Genomic DNA, 18,310 nt, shown 5'->3' on the forward strand with positions numbered 1-18,310 from the left:
GGGCCGCGCACTGTGTGGCCCCGCCTCCGCCAGGGAAACTTGAAGCAGGAGAAAAGTTTGTACAGAGACTGGAAGGGCAAGAGCGGAGCTCCGAACAGGCAGCGCGAGAGGAAGATGAACGGCCCCAGGTCAGAGCCTCAGGCCGAGTGGACCTCAAGCCGCCCCCAGGGCGCCAAAAGCGGCCTCAGCTGCTGCCGCCAGCCCCGGTAGCCGCCCGCGCTGCCTTGGGCTGGGAAGGAAGGCGGCCCGAGCCGGGGATCGAGGCTCGGTGCCACCTGCGCGCGCGGCAGTACACCTGAGCGCCGTCCGCCCGCGGACGAGACCCGCGGGCTTCGCAAAGCTTGGATCGTCTTTGAAGAAACGAAGGAAAAGAGAAAGAAAAAAAATCCAAGATCAGGCTTCACTGACCCATTTCGCTGTCCTTCTGGTTCTCCAAGTTTTTGAAAGCTGACCACTCTGACCCCTGTTCCGGAAAATTGGCAGCCACCGAGAGAGCAGGCTCTGAGAAGGCAAAGGCTTGGTAAGCTCCACATTGAGCGGGGCAAGGCTGAGGGCAGGTTGAAGGCGTATCCAGGATATCCGAGGCTTGACCCTGGGGGCTTACGTGGCTGCCATCTCCGCGGCTACCACAGGTGAGATAGGGTTGGAGGCACTGGGCAGAGAGCGGTGGGCGAGCGCCCCTTGAGCCGAGCCAGGGAGGGAGGAGCGCGCTCTCCAAATTATCTTCCGTAACCTGGTTTCAGTGAGACTTTTATTGACTCAGAATCTGTCGGGAAAACGAGCAAAACACTTTTCCCTTGAGATAAGTCTTGTTCATCTTGGCAGTGGATGAGTTGGCTTGGGGGGAGGAGGAGAGAATGGCAGTACCAACGTATAAATATTAATGCCAGTAGAGTGGTGCTGCTGGCAGGACGTATCCGGAGCCTGGAGATTTCGGTAGCCGCAGTTGGTAAGTGGCTACAATCCGCAAGGTAGGAACGAGTTGCTCCCCTGGTCTCCTCAGCATATTGTCTCTTGGGCGCGGGTCTGACACCTTTTTGCAAGTGGTAATTTCCGCTCACCGCGTCTTTGTCTCTCCCCTACCAACCGCAGACCCAGCCTCGCACTCCAAGGCAGTGTACCGCCGGCCACCACCATGGCCACCCCTGGAAGCAACGCATCCGCCCTGGCCTCCGACCGACTGAACAGCCCAGTGACCATCCCGGCGGTGATGTTCATCTTCGGGGTGGTGGGCAACCTGGTGGCCATCGTGGTGCTGTGCAAGTCGCGCAAAGAGCAGAAGGAGACGACTTTCTACACACTGGTATGCGGGCTGGCGGTCACCGACCTGCTGGGCACGTTGCTGGTGAGCCCGGTGACCATCGCCACGTACATGAAGGGCCAGTGGCCCGGGGGCCCCGCGCTGTGCGAGTACAGCACCTTCATCCTGCTCTTCTTCGGCCTGTCGGGGCTCAGCATCATCTGTGCCATGAGTATCGAGCGCTACCTGGCCATCAACCACGCCTACTTCTACAGCCACTACGTGGACAAGCGGCTGGCGGGCCTCACGCTCTTCGCGGTCTACGCGTCCAACGTGCTCTTCTGCGCGCTGCCCAACATGGGCCTCGGCAGCTCGCGGCTGCAGTACCCGGACACCTGGTGCTTCATCGACTGGACCACCAATGTGACGGCGCACGCCGCCTTCTCCTACATGTACGCGGGCTTCAGTTCCTTCCTCATTCTCGCCACCGTGCTCTGCAACGTGCTCGTGTGCGCGGCGCTGCTCCGCATGCACCGTCAGTTCATGCGCCGCACCTCGCTGGGCACCGAGCAGCACCACGCGGCCGCAACCGCCGTCGCCGTGGCCCAGGCCGCCTGCCGGGGCTCCTCGGCCGCCGCCTCCCCCGCCCTGCCGCGCCTCAGCGACTTTCGCCGCCGCCGGAGCTTCCGCCGCATCGCGGGCGCCGAGATCCAGATGGTCATCTTACTCATCGCCACCTCTCTGGTGGTGCTGATCTGCTCCATCCCGCTTGTGGTGAGTGGCTGGGGCCAGGGCCCCACTCGGCCCTTTTCCTGCATCCACCTCCCTCCTCCATCTCCCGCTCCCTCCTCTCCCTCTCATTCCTCAGCCACCAGCGCGTCTCCTCCAGGTCGGGGCAGGATCTCCACGCTCTGCTTCTCAGAGCAGGCCCAACCTCTTTTTAGGCCCCGTCGCTAAAGAGATGCAGCAGGTGCTTTTCCCCTACATCGCCGTTTCCTTCCCTGAAAGCCGGGTTCTCTCTCTCTGTCTCTGTCTCTGTCTCTCTCTCGGGACAGCCCCTACCCCTTGCTGCGTGACACTGGTCTTGAGCCTTCCGGGAACACCCACCGCACTGTCAGATGTGGAGGGGAAACCGCTGTAGTGTGACTTAGCCCCGTCCTCTGCACTGTCTAGGGCAGAATCCGAAACGTCAGGGGTGGTGATCTCTTTGGTGTACACTCCTTACAATAGTGGGGTTTTTAGTGTTTTGATTTATGTCGGGGTTTTTGGTAGCTTATGTAGAATTTTAGAGCTAGAATGGATATTGGATGCATTTTGGTCTAGTCTAACTCCTTCACTTTACACAGGGAGTGACTTGCTTAAAATAATCCAGCAGAGCTAATCTATCAAGCTGAACTCCCTGCTCTTTACCATGCTGGGAAGCACATCGCAGTGCACATGTGGCCCTACACAGGCATGGTCCAGACTCCGGTTCCTTCATTCTCTCTAGGGGCCAGGAAAGCAAGGTTTCTCAGGGGGCATATTAAGGGCAGGCTGATGGACGTGGGGTATTGAATTCGAATCCTCAGCTGTGAGAGGTACAGTGCCTTTCTAGAGAAATAGGGTTTTAGAGATGGTCATCTTATTTATTGCCAAGACAAAGCCTTGCAGCTTGAAATGAACCTCAGACCCTTCTGACTCCAAACCCTGCTTCTGTTATATTATGTCATGTCTCCCTCCTAGAACGCTTCTAATTTTGGCCTTCGCAGAAGTGTGTGTATTTGAGTTTTGGTACACTTTATTTTCAGGACACCACCTTCTTTAAAATTGCCTTTGGATTAACTTTCAAAATGTTTTAAAATGTCATAAGCAGAAAGGTTGAAAGCCTACCTAGTTGTCCTCTATTTGCACTAGAAACCCGTGGGCAGATGCACATACTACTGTATCTAGAGTTTCTCATGAAAGCAACTAGTTCTGAGTTTTTCCATCTCTCAGAACACCGCATTCCTGGAAATTCTAAATGATCAACTCAAAAAAGTTTGGGTTTTTTTTATGCTGACTGGGAGCAAGAGAAAATGTAACAGGTTATTATTCCTTCTTTTCCCTTATTAATGCTGTTCAGGGATCTTTAATATAAAAATATTATATCTCTGGTAAAATTGACTGTACATGGAAGGAACTTCAAGGTGGCTGAGAGCCAGCATACAGTAGCTTCTTGCCAATTTGTATAAACAGAAGTAAATGTAATTGGCCAGAAGGGCCTTTAAACCATTGCAGGACCCAGTATAATTTACAGAGTTGATTGAGCCACATGAATATATTTTACTGTCTGTAATGGCAACTCAGAATAAAGTGAGATTTTGGAAGAAACAACTCTGCTCCTGCTGGGGCTTCCTTCTGTGGCCTCTGCCTTATGTTTTATAGAACAGTAAATGCCAAAGTGAGTTGCTGTTGTTTGCAGAACATGCACTTTAAGGAACAGAGGAATTAGAGCTAGAAGCTTAGCAACATGCACATACTTTTAAAATGTGTTTTGGTTGGAGATAAGCATGTGAAGCTGTTGATTACCGCACACAGTCACAGATGAATTGTTTTCTTCAAGCCTCTCATGGGCTGAGATAGCAGATCTGACCCGATGGTGCAGGGCCATTTATCACAAAGCCTTTGACATTATTTGAGAAGCAAGAGGCAAGAAATTATAGGAGCTATATTTGTGGTTTGCAAATTAACCACATTTTAACTAACAGGGACTATACGCTATAGAAAGTCAGTATCTTGTAGTAGATATTAAGTCATTTTACCCTGAAAATTGACAATGGCTCAGCTGAGAAGTAATCACATGGACATACCTTTGTAAGTAATAAGGAATCATACAAGTAATGGCAGCTTCAGTTTTTAGCCTTTAGTTTTGGCCACTAAAATCTAATTTCAGAATCAATTTAATTGTAAATTAATGATAAGAATGGTGTTATTGTACTACTCACCCAGCCACAGTTTAGCAATTACTGAAAGAATTAAAAGGGAAACATCCACAACTGTAGCCTTCCTTGGGTTACTTTTACAACTTCCTTGTTTTTTCATGTTTCTCTTATTTATATTGTAATTTAAGTTGAAAGTTTCTGAACTTTGACATTTAAAACAGTCAGATCTATCTTCAGTTCCAAGGAAACGAATGAAGCATCTCTTTTAACTTTATCAAATAAAGTTGGTCATTAATCCTATTTGAGGCAAATCAAACCCTTCGAAACATTTAAAATGCTTTGGAAATAATAGAGCAAATACAGTTTATGTGCAGTTTAGCAAAGCTTGACTCACAACATGTAAGGAAAACAAGCAGTCACTGCAAAGGACCTACGTTTTTTATATTTTGGACACCAGGGAAGGAGAAACTACAGTGGCTCTTAGAGGGCAGTTGATATTGAATTTAGGATCAAAAGTAAATTTTAATTTGTTATCCAAAATATATATGTCGCAAAAATAGACCTTGGAATGGAAATTTGAGAAAGGCTGGAAAATTAGTTGTGGCTATATAAGGAACTGTGCTGAAGTTGCAAAATTTTCTAAAGCGAGTCATAAACAATGAACAGAAAAGATGTAAATACAATGGACAGGGAACATTACATGACAAGGTTTAAAAGTGGGAAGGCGGTGGTTGTCATTTTGTCTATTCTATTTATAACCAGGCTCTGGTTTTTAAAATACAAGAGAAGCTAAAGAAATGAAAGACTCTATGCTTAAGATAAATAAAAGGGATTGAATTCTTTAGAAATATGTGAGATAGCCTCCTAAGGTCCTGGTGTTAAATGCTGCAGCTGGATCAACGTCTGGTGCCTAATTTTGCAGTTACTAATGTTACGATAATGATTATAATCCAATCTTTTGCCTCAGGGCTAAACAGTTACACTGTAGGATTTGAAAAGGCATTTTCCCCCCATGCACAGGCAAGCCATGGCAGTATTTACTGCTTACTCGTTTCTTTATTTTCTTTCTTCTTACTCTGAAGTAGCAAGCATTCATCTCTGTTAAGGGCAGAATGGCCAATTTGATTCATCTTCTGCCTGGGACGGGTGAAACTTAGGTCTTCAGGAAAATAGCTTCCTGTAAGTGTTTATTTGTTTCCTTACTATAAACTAGTTGTCTGCATAAAGACTTCATCAGCATCTGATCAGCAAAGGTTTATTAGAGCAGAAGAAAGCTGTGTAGACTTTTGTTTACTGTAGGCAGACTGGAAGTGGAATCTTAAAACACCTGATGGGGTTTCAGATGAGTAAAAATCACATCTAGAGGTACATGAGGAATACCATAAATCCAGGCACTATTACAGCAGAACCTGAAGGATCTGATTATTTTTTTCAAATATATTTGGCTAAATTAAAAAATAGCAATGCCCCAAAGCAGATTTTTAGCCATAACATAAAATTGCAGACCCAGCAGTAAGTACCTTGAAGACTGCAAAGCAGCACATAAAAGTAAGGTGTTTTCCCTGCATCTCATCTGAGTCTTAAAAAAAGCTCTAGGCAGAAAGGAGGGCTGGCCAATATCTTCGCTCCTTCTGCACCTCGGATTCCTCACCTGCAGATGAAGACTATATCATGCTACTTCCTGGGTGGCTGTGGGTGAGTTCTAGTCTAATGTTCCTTTCGCCATGCTGTGCTGACCTGTCAAGGCTTGGTTATGGAACATTTGCTAATAAGATATTTTTCCCCCAGAGCTGAAGTGATTCTTGCAGGCTCCTATTAGAATGTTGAAAGTTAGAGTTTAAAAAAACAAACACTTGGGCCGGGAAGATCCCACATGCCACGGAGCAACTAAGCCCGTGCGCCACAACTACTGAGCCTGCGCTCTGGAGCCCACGAGCCACAACTGCTGAGCCCACGTGCCACAACTACTGAAGCCCGCGTGCCTACTCTCACCGTAACTATAGAAAGCCCGTGCACAGCAACGAAGACCCAACGCAGCCAAAAATAAATAAATTAAATTAAATAAATTTATTAAAAAAAAAAAAACACTTCATAAATAAATTTTCAATGTACAGACCTGACCTACAGAGACGAGGCACTTCGCCTGCAGTTAAATGGCCAGTTAGTGAGGCAGAGGGAAGGAGAACAGAGCTGTCACTCCACCACACAGCCAAGCACTCTCTCCACTCTCCTTTACTTAGAGATTTTTTTGTCACTAAATTAAAAAAAAAAAAAAAGGTCAGCATTTCTAGTACCAGCTGTGTCAATTTTGGACTCTTCACAGGGCAGTTAGATAACCGAGCACACACAGATCACTCCTTTTATGTGCTCAGAACAGAACAAGGAGCACACACACACAAATCCAGTTACAGGTTCTTGTCATTTGTTGGAAAACATTTCTACCTCGACAGTCAACTACCAAATCAGTCTAATCAAAATTTCAACATTCTTTTTCAATTAGACATTCCCCGCCAACAAGTTAATTCTTAAACAGGAAGTATGTGTTTTTGATACCGTGTCATTAACTATATACCCCAAAGCTACCTCTAAGCTGTGGTTTAAAAATTATTGGTATATTCCACAGTGGCCAAGCCTCCACATATTTATACTAAGCCCTTTCATAATTTGCTCATAAATTCTTTACGGAGCAGAGCCAGGATCTGAACAGAACGTGGGCATTCATCTTTACAACATGTAGCCTCCCTTACAGCTTTCCTGTCATCATATCTAATTTTGAATTTATCATCTTTTCTCCAAGTTATGTTCCAATGCTCCTGAATCCTAATGTCTAGTCATCTTTGAGAAGTTTAGAATATTGTCGTGTATGCCAATTTTAACAATAAGCCACAGGCGCAAATCTGCAGCTACTGAAAAATAGACTAACTTTTAAAATTGCAAGAGACTGTATGTGTTGTTTGTATTCAGTGATTCTTTTAAGGTGTTCCCCCACCCGCCTCTGACTCAGAGGTTCAGTTTTCTCAGCAGCACACTCTTCCAAAACTGAAAACTGCCTGAACGTGTTTATTTGTGTAACAAGAGCCCATTGGACAGGAATTGCAGAAAAGTGCTTTCCCCTCCCTACATGACACTGAAGTCCTGCTGTGTGGATGGTCCCATCTTAATCTGGGGTTTCCCCCCTTTCGGCAGAGCAAATCAAGTAGCCTTTAAAGTGAGGCAGAGATGGCTATATTTTTTTCAAACCTTATGAAGTGCGTGGGCATTTTGTTCTTTTTTGCCTTCTTTTTCTCTACTTCAAGTCAGTCTCCAATGAGAACATGCTGCAAAGGAAAACTCTTTCATCTTGATTTTTTTCAAATGATTTGACCAACTTTTGAGAATGTTTTTACCTGAATTTGGAATGTTGCTTTTCAAACTCATGTTTATTGCTACCCCGTGAGCTCTCCTTTCCTGAGAAGACATTAAATGACCAGGTTCAGTAGCTTGTATTAATGGTAAGCACCCCCCGACCATGGAACTCTGAAATAAGGCTCTCTTTCATTCCCTTAACAGTAGTCAGAATTAATTACTGCTGAACATGAAGTGAGCCACAAAGATGATTCTTTCCTTGCCTCTCGTCACCTTTGATTATGAAAGTCCATTATTAATTTTTTTACAACACTCTGACTTTTCTGAAAGGTCATGGGAATTTAAAAATTGAATGGTAACTCCTAATATTACATTCCCTTAAATAGCTACAAATTTCATTCCTTCTATATCCATTTCAGCTGTTCAAAATTCTTCCTCCTTTCAGTAGTAACCATGTTTCCCTAGAGGAAGCGGTGGGAGAAACAACTAGCAATAAAACATTTCTGTTAAAAATTTGAGAAATGCAAAGTTTAGAATTAACCAAGATTCTGTTCTGAAAGAGGGTCTTGGAGGTGGCTGGGCAAAACGCTTCCTTTTTATTTTTTTAATTAATTAATTAATTTATTTATTTTTGGCTGTGTTGGGTCTTCGTTTCTGTGCGAGGGCTTTCTCCAGTTGTGGCGAGCGGGGGCCACTCTTCATCGCGGTGCGCGGGCCTTTCACTGTCGCGGCCTCTCTTGCTGCGGAGCACAGGCTCCAGACGCGCAGGCTCAGTAGTTGTGGCTCACGGGCCTAGTTGCTCCGCGGTATGTGGGATCTTCCCAGAAGAACCCGTGTCCCCTGCGTTGGCAGGCAGATTCTAAACCACTGCGCCCCCAGGGAAGCCCGCAAAACGCTTCTTAAGCGGCCTGTGGGACCAAAAACTCCCAAGTGGAGCAACACTGCCACCTAGAGGCTGGAAGTCTCAAATTCGCACAAATCCTGCCTTAGGTTTTTCACTAGAGGCTACTACACACCAGGGAGGGCCTGATACTGACAGATTTAAATCTATCCTTTCTTTTCACCCTTAGGAACCTACTGTGTGATGTGAGTAAAATATAGATCTCACGCTTTTTACCAATAATTCCCTTGTCAGGAAATAATTCTTAAACAGAAAGCCATCCGGCCTTAAAACAGAAAAAGCAACATGGAAGTCATCTGGAGACCTGGGGCCCAGACCAAAATCGCCCACCAACAGGGTGGGGGATCTAAATAAAGTTCTCAAAACGTCCAGGTTTCTGTAACACTTCATCTGAGAAAAGGTCCGTAGACCTGAGGGAATCTCAGTGCCCAGGCGCAGCTGAGAACCTCAATAAAGAGTATGGTGGAAGGAAACCAAGATGCTTTGTTTCACTAGTTTTTGAAAGGATAGACAATCAGTCATCCTTTGTCTTGATAGTATCATTTATCCAAACATGGTTTCTAATAGTATTTTAAGAGTAGTCATCATAAACTGCTGTTCATTCTAGTTCAGTTTTTATTTAGCTGTCTTCCAGAGATCAAGGTAATTTCATCTTAGAGCCATTTGACCGCGTTATTCTATGAGATTTGCAGGACTGTAATTGCTTATTCAAAACACTTAGCACCAGATGTGTTTTCAATTCAGAACTTCTTGGCTTTTAGAAGAGTTATTTAGTAATACACTAAATGTATAAATGTATAAAATGTAATATCCCCATCAGAACTGGAACAGGACCTCTGGAGCAAAACATAGGAATATTCACATTAAGTGGAATAAATAAAATTATAAATCACCTCATGGTCTAGTCAGTTCAGGTTTTACAACCAAAAACAAAACAAAGCAAATGAATAACAAAACAATAACAACTTCTTGATAAAGGATTATAAGCCTGTGGTTGACTGAGGTCTGAACTCCAGTGTAGGAAGAAACAGAAATGCAGTTACACCTCACTGATCTATAGCATCATCTAGAAATAAGTTTCATAGAAGTTGAGTTTTGCAGATTAATGAAATTTATTTACACATTTTAGACTTTTTTATCCAATTTGTTATAAATCTTTCTAAAATATCCCTATTCTTTCTTAGTGACTCATACACCATGAATATTAATTATTATACTGTATGGCAAAGTGGCAATGTCATCAACTCTTATTAAAGTTAGAGATATTTGTCCCTAATTAAATGGCTCCAGCTATGCTTTTATGAGTTCTTTCTTCTTTTTATGGTTTTTAATGCATCCTCCTTGGCTGTGAGACTCACTTCTTACTTCTCCCTAATCTTAAATAATTACTGAAGGCAATAATAATTATCAAATAATTACTAAAGACAGATGGCAGTTATCTTAAAACCACTATTTTTATATGAATTACAGTGAGATTTTTTTAAATTAATTAATTAATTAATTTTTAAATTTTTGGCTGTGTTGGGTCTTCGCTTCTGTGAGGGCTTTGTCTAGTTGCGGCAAGCGGGGGCCACTCTTCATCGCGGTGCGCGGGCCTCTCACTATCGCGGCCTCTCTTGTTGCAGAGCACAGGCTCCAGACGCGCAGGCTCAGTAGTTGTGGCTCACGGGCCTAGTTGCTCCACGGCATGTGGGATCCTCCCAGACCAGGGCTCGAACCCGTGTCCCCTGCATTGGCAGGCCGATTCTCAACCACTGCGCCACCAGGGAAGCCCCCTGCAGTGAGATTTTTATATAAAAGATCCTGGTGGAATTAGAAGTAAGACCCAGACATCATCATCATCATCCTCCTCCTTTAAGAGAAAAATTCTGGGGGTTTTTTTGCATTTATATATATATATACACACATATTTATTTATTGAGATATAATTGTTATATATTTGTTTCAGGTGCACAGCATAAGGATTCAATATTTTTATATATTGCAAAATAATCACCACAATAAGTCTAATTAACATCTATCCCCACACATAATTACAAGATGTTTTTCTTATGATGAGAGCTTCTAAGATCTGCTCTTCAGGAGTAAATGTGAAAGTGTACATTTAACAAGTACTTTTATGAAGCAGACTCACAGGTATAGAGAACAAACTAGTGGTTACTAGTGGGGAGAGGGAAGGGGGAGGGGGCAACAAAGGGGTAGGGGATTAAGAGGTACAAGCTATTAGGTATTAAATAAGGTACAAGAATATATTCTACAACACAGGGAATACAGCCAATATTGTATAATAACTATAAATGGAGTATAACCTTTAAAAATTGTGAATCACTGTATTGTACACCTGTAATTTACATAACATTGTACATCAACTATACTTCAATTTTTTAAAAAGAGAAAAAAATAATAAGTGCTTCTACCTCTAAGGAATAAAATGATAGTCTTCCTTAAGTTTACACAAATTCATACTCTTTTCATTGAGTCATTTGAAGTTCCCAGAAGTTGGCATATCATTTCATTCTTCCATGACTTTGCACATAGAATTACTCTACTTAAAATGCTATGTCTGGGCTTCCCTGGTGGCGCAGTGGTTGAGAATCCGCCTGCCAATGCAGGGGACACGTGTTCGAGCCCTGGTCCAGGAAGATCCCACATGCCACAGAGCAACTAAAACCGTGCGCCACCAACTACTGAGCCTGTGCTCTAGAGCCCGCGAGCCACAACTACTGAGCCCACTTGCCACAACTACCGAAGCACATGCGCCTAGAGCCCGTGCTCCGCAACAAGAGAAGCCACCACAATGAGAAGCCTGCGCACCGCAACGGAAGAGTAGCCCCTGCTCGCTGCAAAAAGAGAAAGCCCGTGCGCAGCAACAAAGACCCAACGCAGCCAAAAATAAATAAACTAAAATGCTATGTCCTTCCTTCTAAATTCAGCAAACTCCCACTCATCCATCAAAACTCAGTCCAAGCTCCTCTCCCACAGGAAGCATCTTCTGATGCCCTCCCCTCCAGGTCTGGGTTAGCTGTGCCCCCTGTAAATGCCTCTCATCATTTACCCCCAGCAATAGTTGATCTACCTTCCTGTTTTGCATGCTGTAGGTTACTCTCTGCCTTCAAGTGTTGTTTGGTCTTTAATGCAGCTTTTTGTGCCCAGAACCTATCACAATGCCTAACACACAATAAAGGCTTACTATTAAATGATTAAATGCATGAAAGAATATGAGTAAATAAGTGATTACAGTAAGAGCAAAAACGTTTAACTGTCAAAAATAAGACTCCACAACAGCAAAAAGGCCGTTAGGGTCTCCTTGTGTTTACTTCATTCATGCCATCCCGGCCTGTGCTGGGCTGGCAGACGTGCGCCTTCCCTTGAATAGCTCAAACTGCACTCGAATGAGTTGTCATCCCTGTTGGGCTGTCCAGAGTGCTCTTGGCTGTTTACTGGCTCAAATGCTCCACAGACACAAAGGAGGGATGGATTCCCTGAGTGGCAGTTGTTGAGCAAAACTATAGTTCCCAGGCAGCAGGGAGCCAGTGAAGGTTTAGCAGCCAAGTAGCATAATCAGATCTGCATTTTAGAAATAATCTCCTGGTGGTAGTTTGGAGGATGGATTGGAAAGAATAGAAATCGGAGGTGGGAAAGCTAGTTTGGTGGTTGATGCAGTTATCCAGGTGAGGAATGCAGTTAGAGGGGAAAAAAGGGGAAAGGTTTTCTTTTTTTCTTCTTTTCATTTATTGTATTTATTTATTTATTGACATATAGTTAGCTTATAGAAAAGATTTTTGAAGGAAGAGTTGATAACACTAGATGATTATTATAACTGGGGAACAGATTCATATAGAGAAAATAAAAACTGTTCTCTGGTCATGCTAGATGATAATAGATTCAGATATTGGTTTAAAAGTTTCCAGGCTATTCTTTCTAGATCCTAAAATAAATTTCTGGGCTTTTCTGTGATTAGATGATTAGTTGACTTCCAAAATAAGTTTCATTTAAATGTATACAAAGCCAACTGGCATAAAGGAAATCAGTGCCTATTGGGGAAAAAAGGATACTTCATTAGAATTACAAAAACTTGAAAGCACTCACAGAAATGAAGTTAATAAAATTCTTCTCCAGGGAACTTCATGCATATGTTACCTGTACACACACTGCATTCTTTTATACCATCTTTGATCTTGGGAAGATATTCATAAGGTAGTTACAAATATATTAAAGTTACACTGACTTGAAACATAAATGTTAATCGGTGGTTTTTCTGAAGCTAATTGTGTATGCTGCTCTTTTCCTGGCACTTATTAACAGAAAAGAGGGCAGCTACCTAATGTTACTAAGTTAGACGTTGCATAAAAATGTTTCTCCCAGTTGCTTAATGATAAACACTAAATGTGGGCATCTCATTTACACAGGTGCGGGTGTTCATCAACCAGTTATATCAGCCAAATTTGGAGCGAGTAATCAGCAAAAACCCAGATTTGCAGGCCATCCGAATTGCTGCTGTGAACCCCATCCTGGATCCCTGGATATACATCCTCCTGCGGAAGACAGTGCTCAGTAAAGCGATAGAGAAGATCAAATGCCTCTTCTGCCGCATCGGGGGTTCGCGCAGAGAGCGTTCGGGGCAGCACTGCTCAGACAGTAGAAGGACATCCTCCGCCGTGTCCGGCCACTCTCGCTCCTTCCTCTCCCGGGAGCTGAAGGAGGTCAGCAGCACGTCTCAGACCCTCCTTTACATGCCAGACCTCAGTGAAAATGGCCTTGGAGGCAGGAATTTGCTTCCGGGCGTGTCTGGCATGGGCCTGACCCAAACAGACAGCACATCACTTAGGACTCTGCGAATATCAGAAACCTCAGACTCCTCACAGGGGCAGGACTCGGAGAGTGTCTTACTGGTGGACGAGGTTGGTGGGAGTGGCAGGGCTGGACCTGCCCCAAAGGGGAGCTCCCTGCAAGTCACATTTCCCAATGAAACACTGAACTTATCAGAAAAATGTATATAGTAGTGAAGGAAAGAAATACAGCGCTATTTCTGGAAGCTTCTAAGATCCTGTGCAATAGACACATAAATGAACTGTTTAGCCGTGCTCAGAAGGGCCCTCTTCATTCTACAGTGCACATTAGAGAATATCCTGGCTTTTGAGCACTTTTCAAACAATCAACTTGATTCCTATGGGTCCCGAGGTCTGAAGCACATTGGTTGCCACCTCGCTATGATACAGGATTTCGGTTACAACTTGATGGCTGGGAAGATGTACCCTCAGTTTTTCTACTTGATAGGAGGATGGCATAAGTTTGTTATTTTCATAACATCAAGAGCTTTATATCTGGCACACAGCAGAAGGCCAGGTACAGAAGGGCTCTATCTATTCCAATAAACTAGGAGGACTATCTTATGGATGATTTAAGTGTCTCACTAAAGCATGAAATGTGAATTTTATTGTTGTAAATATGATTTAAGGTATTTAAAGTATTGTCTTCTCTGTGAGAAGGTTTATTGTTAATACAAGGTATAATAAAATTATGGTAACCCCTCTCCCCCTAGTATAACCAGCTGAAGTTGCAGATGTTAGATATTTTTCATAACCAAGGTTCAGGCTATGGTGTTGAAAATTCACAGTGAGAGTCATAGCTATAAAAAAGATATAAATTTTTAAAAGAAAGAGTTTAGCACTATTAAAGGAATAAAGCAAAATACTATTTAAGACATGAAAATTACAGGCCAAAATATTAAAGTTCTTTCTAAGCTATGTGTAATACATAGTGAAAAACGTTTAGTGATGCCGCATGCATTTATCCAGAAAACTGATTTCAGGAGAACCTAACATGCTGATAAATATTTTGCACTTCTGTCCTCTCTAGCTGGTACTTTTTAAAATGTAACATAAATTTTAAAAAGTGTTTAATAAGTAACCCATAATTGAAGTGTATAATATAAAAATAAAAAGTCTAAGCAGCTTGTTTTCCCCCCAGAAGTGTGCATAGTTTTACTTTCCTAAGGAATGATCTAGAATATTCTTTAAAATTTAAGAGAAAGGCAGATTGCACCATGAAGGGCTTTACTTGGAGGCGTGGAAGGATTGGTTAAATTAGCCTTTCACAGATGTCACAACAGAAGGGGTACAGAAATTGGGCATGTAAGGGTCATCTTCTAAAAGTTTTGTGTTAACGCCCAGTAATGCTGTACACATATTTGAAGGACCTTCTCAAAGAAATATTAAGCATGTTTTGTTGCTTAAAGTGTTTGTTTTCGTGAATTGCTTGGTTGTAATTAAATTGAGCCTGATAGTGATGTGGTTTTAAGCAGTTGTACCAACTGAAATTATTTTGGAGATTAAAATAAATAAATACAGTCAGTCTGAGTTCCATATCATCAGTTTCGGAAAACTCGTGTGATTTTTGTGTGTTTGTTTCAGGTCATCTTTCATCTTTTTAAATTGAAATATTTAAAATTTTTTATTTTAAAATAATGTCGAAGGTAAAGTTACAAGAATAGCACAGAGCCTTGGATCCACTTAATGAAGACGGGCATTTAGGAACCAAGATCTGGGTGCGAAGTGTACTCAAAATTACCAGTCTGTATGGATAGTAGGGGAAACAGTATTATGCTTTACTTGCTACATGTAAAGGATCCAAATATTTAATATTAAAAAATTAGCATAAACTTGTGACCCTTCCTACTTGTTAATTCTCTAGATCAGTGCTTTTCAAACTTTAGCATGCATCACAGTCATCTGCAAGTCTTGTGAAAACACGAGGTTTCTGATTCAGTAGATCTGGGGTATATCCTAGGTGATGCTGATTCTGGCAGTATTAAAACACACTGAGTAGCAACAATCCCCAGGAGTGAGGGTATGATTTTTTTTTTTTGCGATTTTTTTTTTTTTAGAGAGATTTTTGGATGATATCAGAAAAACAAGACTGTCAGTCATCTTCACAGTCCTGATGGCTTAGTGATTTTCGGCTGAGGGAGGGCTACCTCAGAAAAGGAGATCTGGCTCAAACTTCTGAAATGTTGTATTTTACCGTGCTAACCAATGAATAAGAAACAATGTTTTCAGAGAATAGTTTACTTGTGAGAGAAGCTTTTGTTTTTCTTCCATGTATATGGACAATGAGACAACATCTAAATTTATGTATAAATGAATATATATATTCATCACCCATGTTCATGGAGGAAAAACAAAGCCTCATTCAGAAGTTAGCATTACTAATAGTCAAGGCATAATCTCACTCATCCTTTACTTCGGGTTCACCACCCAGAATGCTGATCCTGGCTTATTCTTTTTTTTTTTTTAATTGGAATAAAACTCACATATAATAAAATTTGCCTTGTAAAGTACTGTAGCGTATTCACAGAGTGCAACCATGACTCCTAATTCCGGAACATGTTAATCACCCCCAAAAGAAACCACATACCCATTTGCAGTCACTCCCAATTCACCTTTCCCCCTAGACCCTGGCAACCACTGTATCTCTATGGATTTGCCTATTCTGGACAGAAATGTAATCATACAATATGTGGCCTTTACTGTCTGCATAATATTTTCAAAGTTCATCCATGTTGCAGCATGAATCAGTACTTCATTCCTGATTTATGGCTGGATAATATTTCATTGTGTGAATATACCACATTTCGTTCATCCATGCATCAGTTGATGAGCATTTGGGTTGATTCCATTATTTGGCTGTTATTAATACTGCTGATAGCCACAGTTGTATACAAGTATTTGTGGGAACATATTGTTTTCAATTCCCTATATACCTGGGAGTGAAACTGCTGGGTCATTTATTAAGTATATATTTAACTTTTTGAGGAACTGCCAAATGTTTTCCCAAGTGACTGCACCATTTTACATTCCCACCAGCAATGTACAAGCGTTTCAAGTTCTCCACATCCTCATCAATACGTGTTATTGTCTTTTTAAATTATTACGGTCATCCTAATGGGTATGAAGTGGTGTCTCACTGTGGTTTCAATTTGCATTTCCCTAGTGACAAATGATGTTGAGAATCTTTTTTTTATAATTTTTTTTAAATGGTAATTTTATATATTTTTTTAATTTATTTATTTTTGGCTGCGTTGGGTCTCCGTTGCTGCACTTGGGCTTCTCATTGTGGTGGCTTCTCTTGTTGCGGAGCAAGGGCTCTAGGCGCACGGGCTTCAGAAGTTGTGGCACGTGGGCTCAGTAGTTGTGGCTCATGGGCTCTGGAGCACAGGCTCACTAGTTGTGGTGCATGGGTTTAGTTGCTCTGTGGCATGTGGGATCTTCCCAGACCAGGGCTCAAACCCGTGTCCCCTGCATTGGCAGGCAGATTCTTAACCACTGCACCACCAGGGAAGTCCCAATGTTGAGAATCTTTTCGTATGCATACTGGCCATTTGTATATCTTCTCTGGAGAAATGCCCATTCAAATCATTTGTGCATTTTTAAATTGGATATTATGTCTGTATTAGTTTGCTAGGGCTGCCATAACAAAGTACCATAGACTGGTTGTCTTGAACAACAGAAATTTATTTTCTCACAGTTCTGGAGGTTGAAGGTCCAAGATAAAGGCACTGGCAGATTTGGTTTCTCCCAAGGCCTCTCTCCTTGGCTTGTGATGGTTGCCTTTTTGCTGTCTTGCCACGTATACACATGCATCCCTGGTGTCTCTTTAAGAGGACACCAGTCAGGAGCTTCCCTGGTGGCGCAGTGGTTAAGAATCCACCTGCCAATGCAGGGGACACGGGTTTGAGCCCTGGGCCGGGAAGATCCCACATGCCGCGGAGCAACTAAGCCCATGTGCCACAACTACTGAGCCTGCGCCCTAGAACCCGTGAGCCACAACTACTGAAGCCCACACGTATAGAGCCTGTGTTCCTCAACAAGAGAAGCCACCGCAATGAGAAGCCCGCACATCTCAACGAAGAGCAGCCCCCGCTCGCCGCAACTAGAGAAAGTCCGTGCACAGCAATGAAGACCCAATGCAGCCATAAATAAATAAATAAATAAATATATTAAAAAAAAAAAAAAAAGAGGACACCGGTCACATTGGATTAAGGCCCACCCTTATGACTTCATTTAACCTTAATTACCTCCTTAAAGGCCCTATCGCCAAATACAGTCACACTGGGGGTTTTAGGGCTTCACCATGTGAATTTCAGGGGGATACAATTCAGCCCATAACACTGTCTTTTTATTGTTGAGTCTGGCTTATTCTAAAAAGAACAACCAAAGGAAGAAAAACTTCAGCATTGTTCACCATCTATTCCACATTTACTTATAAAACTTACCAACTATGTTATGCAAAGACAGTTTTTTTGTTGTGGGAAACTTGTTTCTGATCATTTAGAGTGTCCAACTTTCCATGCAGGACAGTTCTGATTATCTAACTGGCTAGTATTAAATCCTACCTGGTCCCAGTAGGATATAGCAGACAGGAAGATAATTTTAACACCATCTCATAATCTTTAAGACAATCTCATAATCTAACCAACCAGGTCAAGTGTATTAGAAAAGATTGTGATATTGGTACAGCTATTAAAGTGGTACTTTGACTAGAAGACCATGGAATGCAAGAGTCTTTTCCCAAAGTACAGCCACCCCTCTGCACAAGTTTCTTATTGGAGCCACAAACACAAAGGGCCATGGAAAAATCAAGGCATAGTAGTATTCACTGTTAGCTATACCTTTGGCCTGAGACTTTAATGCAGAAATATCCGCACTACATGAAACAGTCATTTTTCCTAAACTACTTGTCATAGTTTCAGAACAAAACAAGCCATGAAGTTTGCTCTCTTTTCACTGCTTCCCCACCTCAGGCCCTTCCTACCACCACCGAACCTGAGTCTAAGATGCTGCAAGTGTGATCTTACGATTGCTCTCAAGGTACACCAGAAGTGGAACCAGAGAAAAATAGACTCAGCTCGAGAGAACATTCGAC

General features: G+C 42.7%; 1 protein-coding gene across 2 annotated transcripts; it reads left to right on the top strand.

The window, feature by feature from the left end:
* The first annotated feature begins 53 nt into the window (after positions 1–53).
* Positions 54–14,753, top strand: PTGER4 (prostaglandin E receptor 4). Of its 2 annotated transcripts, none has more exons than XM_082382392.1 (3): positions 54–632; positions 1,093–2,014; positions 12,796–14,753. In XM_082382392.1, exons 2-3 carry the CDS (start codon positions 1,136–1,138, stop codon positions 13,384–13,386), a joined length of 1,470 nt encoding a protein of 489 aa, XP_082238518.1. In that variant the 5' UTR covers positions 54–632; positions 1,093–1,135; the 3' UTR covers positions 13,387–14,753. The 2 variants fall into 2 exon arrangements, with proteins under 2 accessions (XP_082238518.1, XP_082238517.1); XM_082382391.1 differs by having other exon boundaries at positions 55–520.
* Positions 14,754–18,310: the final 3,557 nt, after the last annotated feature.

Source organism: Balaenoptera borealis (assembly GCF_965194805.1).
Source record: "Balaenoptera borealis genome assembly, chromosome: 2".
NCBI lineage: Eukaryota > Metazoa > Chordata > Mammalia > Artiodactyla > Balaenopteridae > Balaenoptera > Balaenoptera borealis.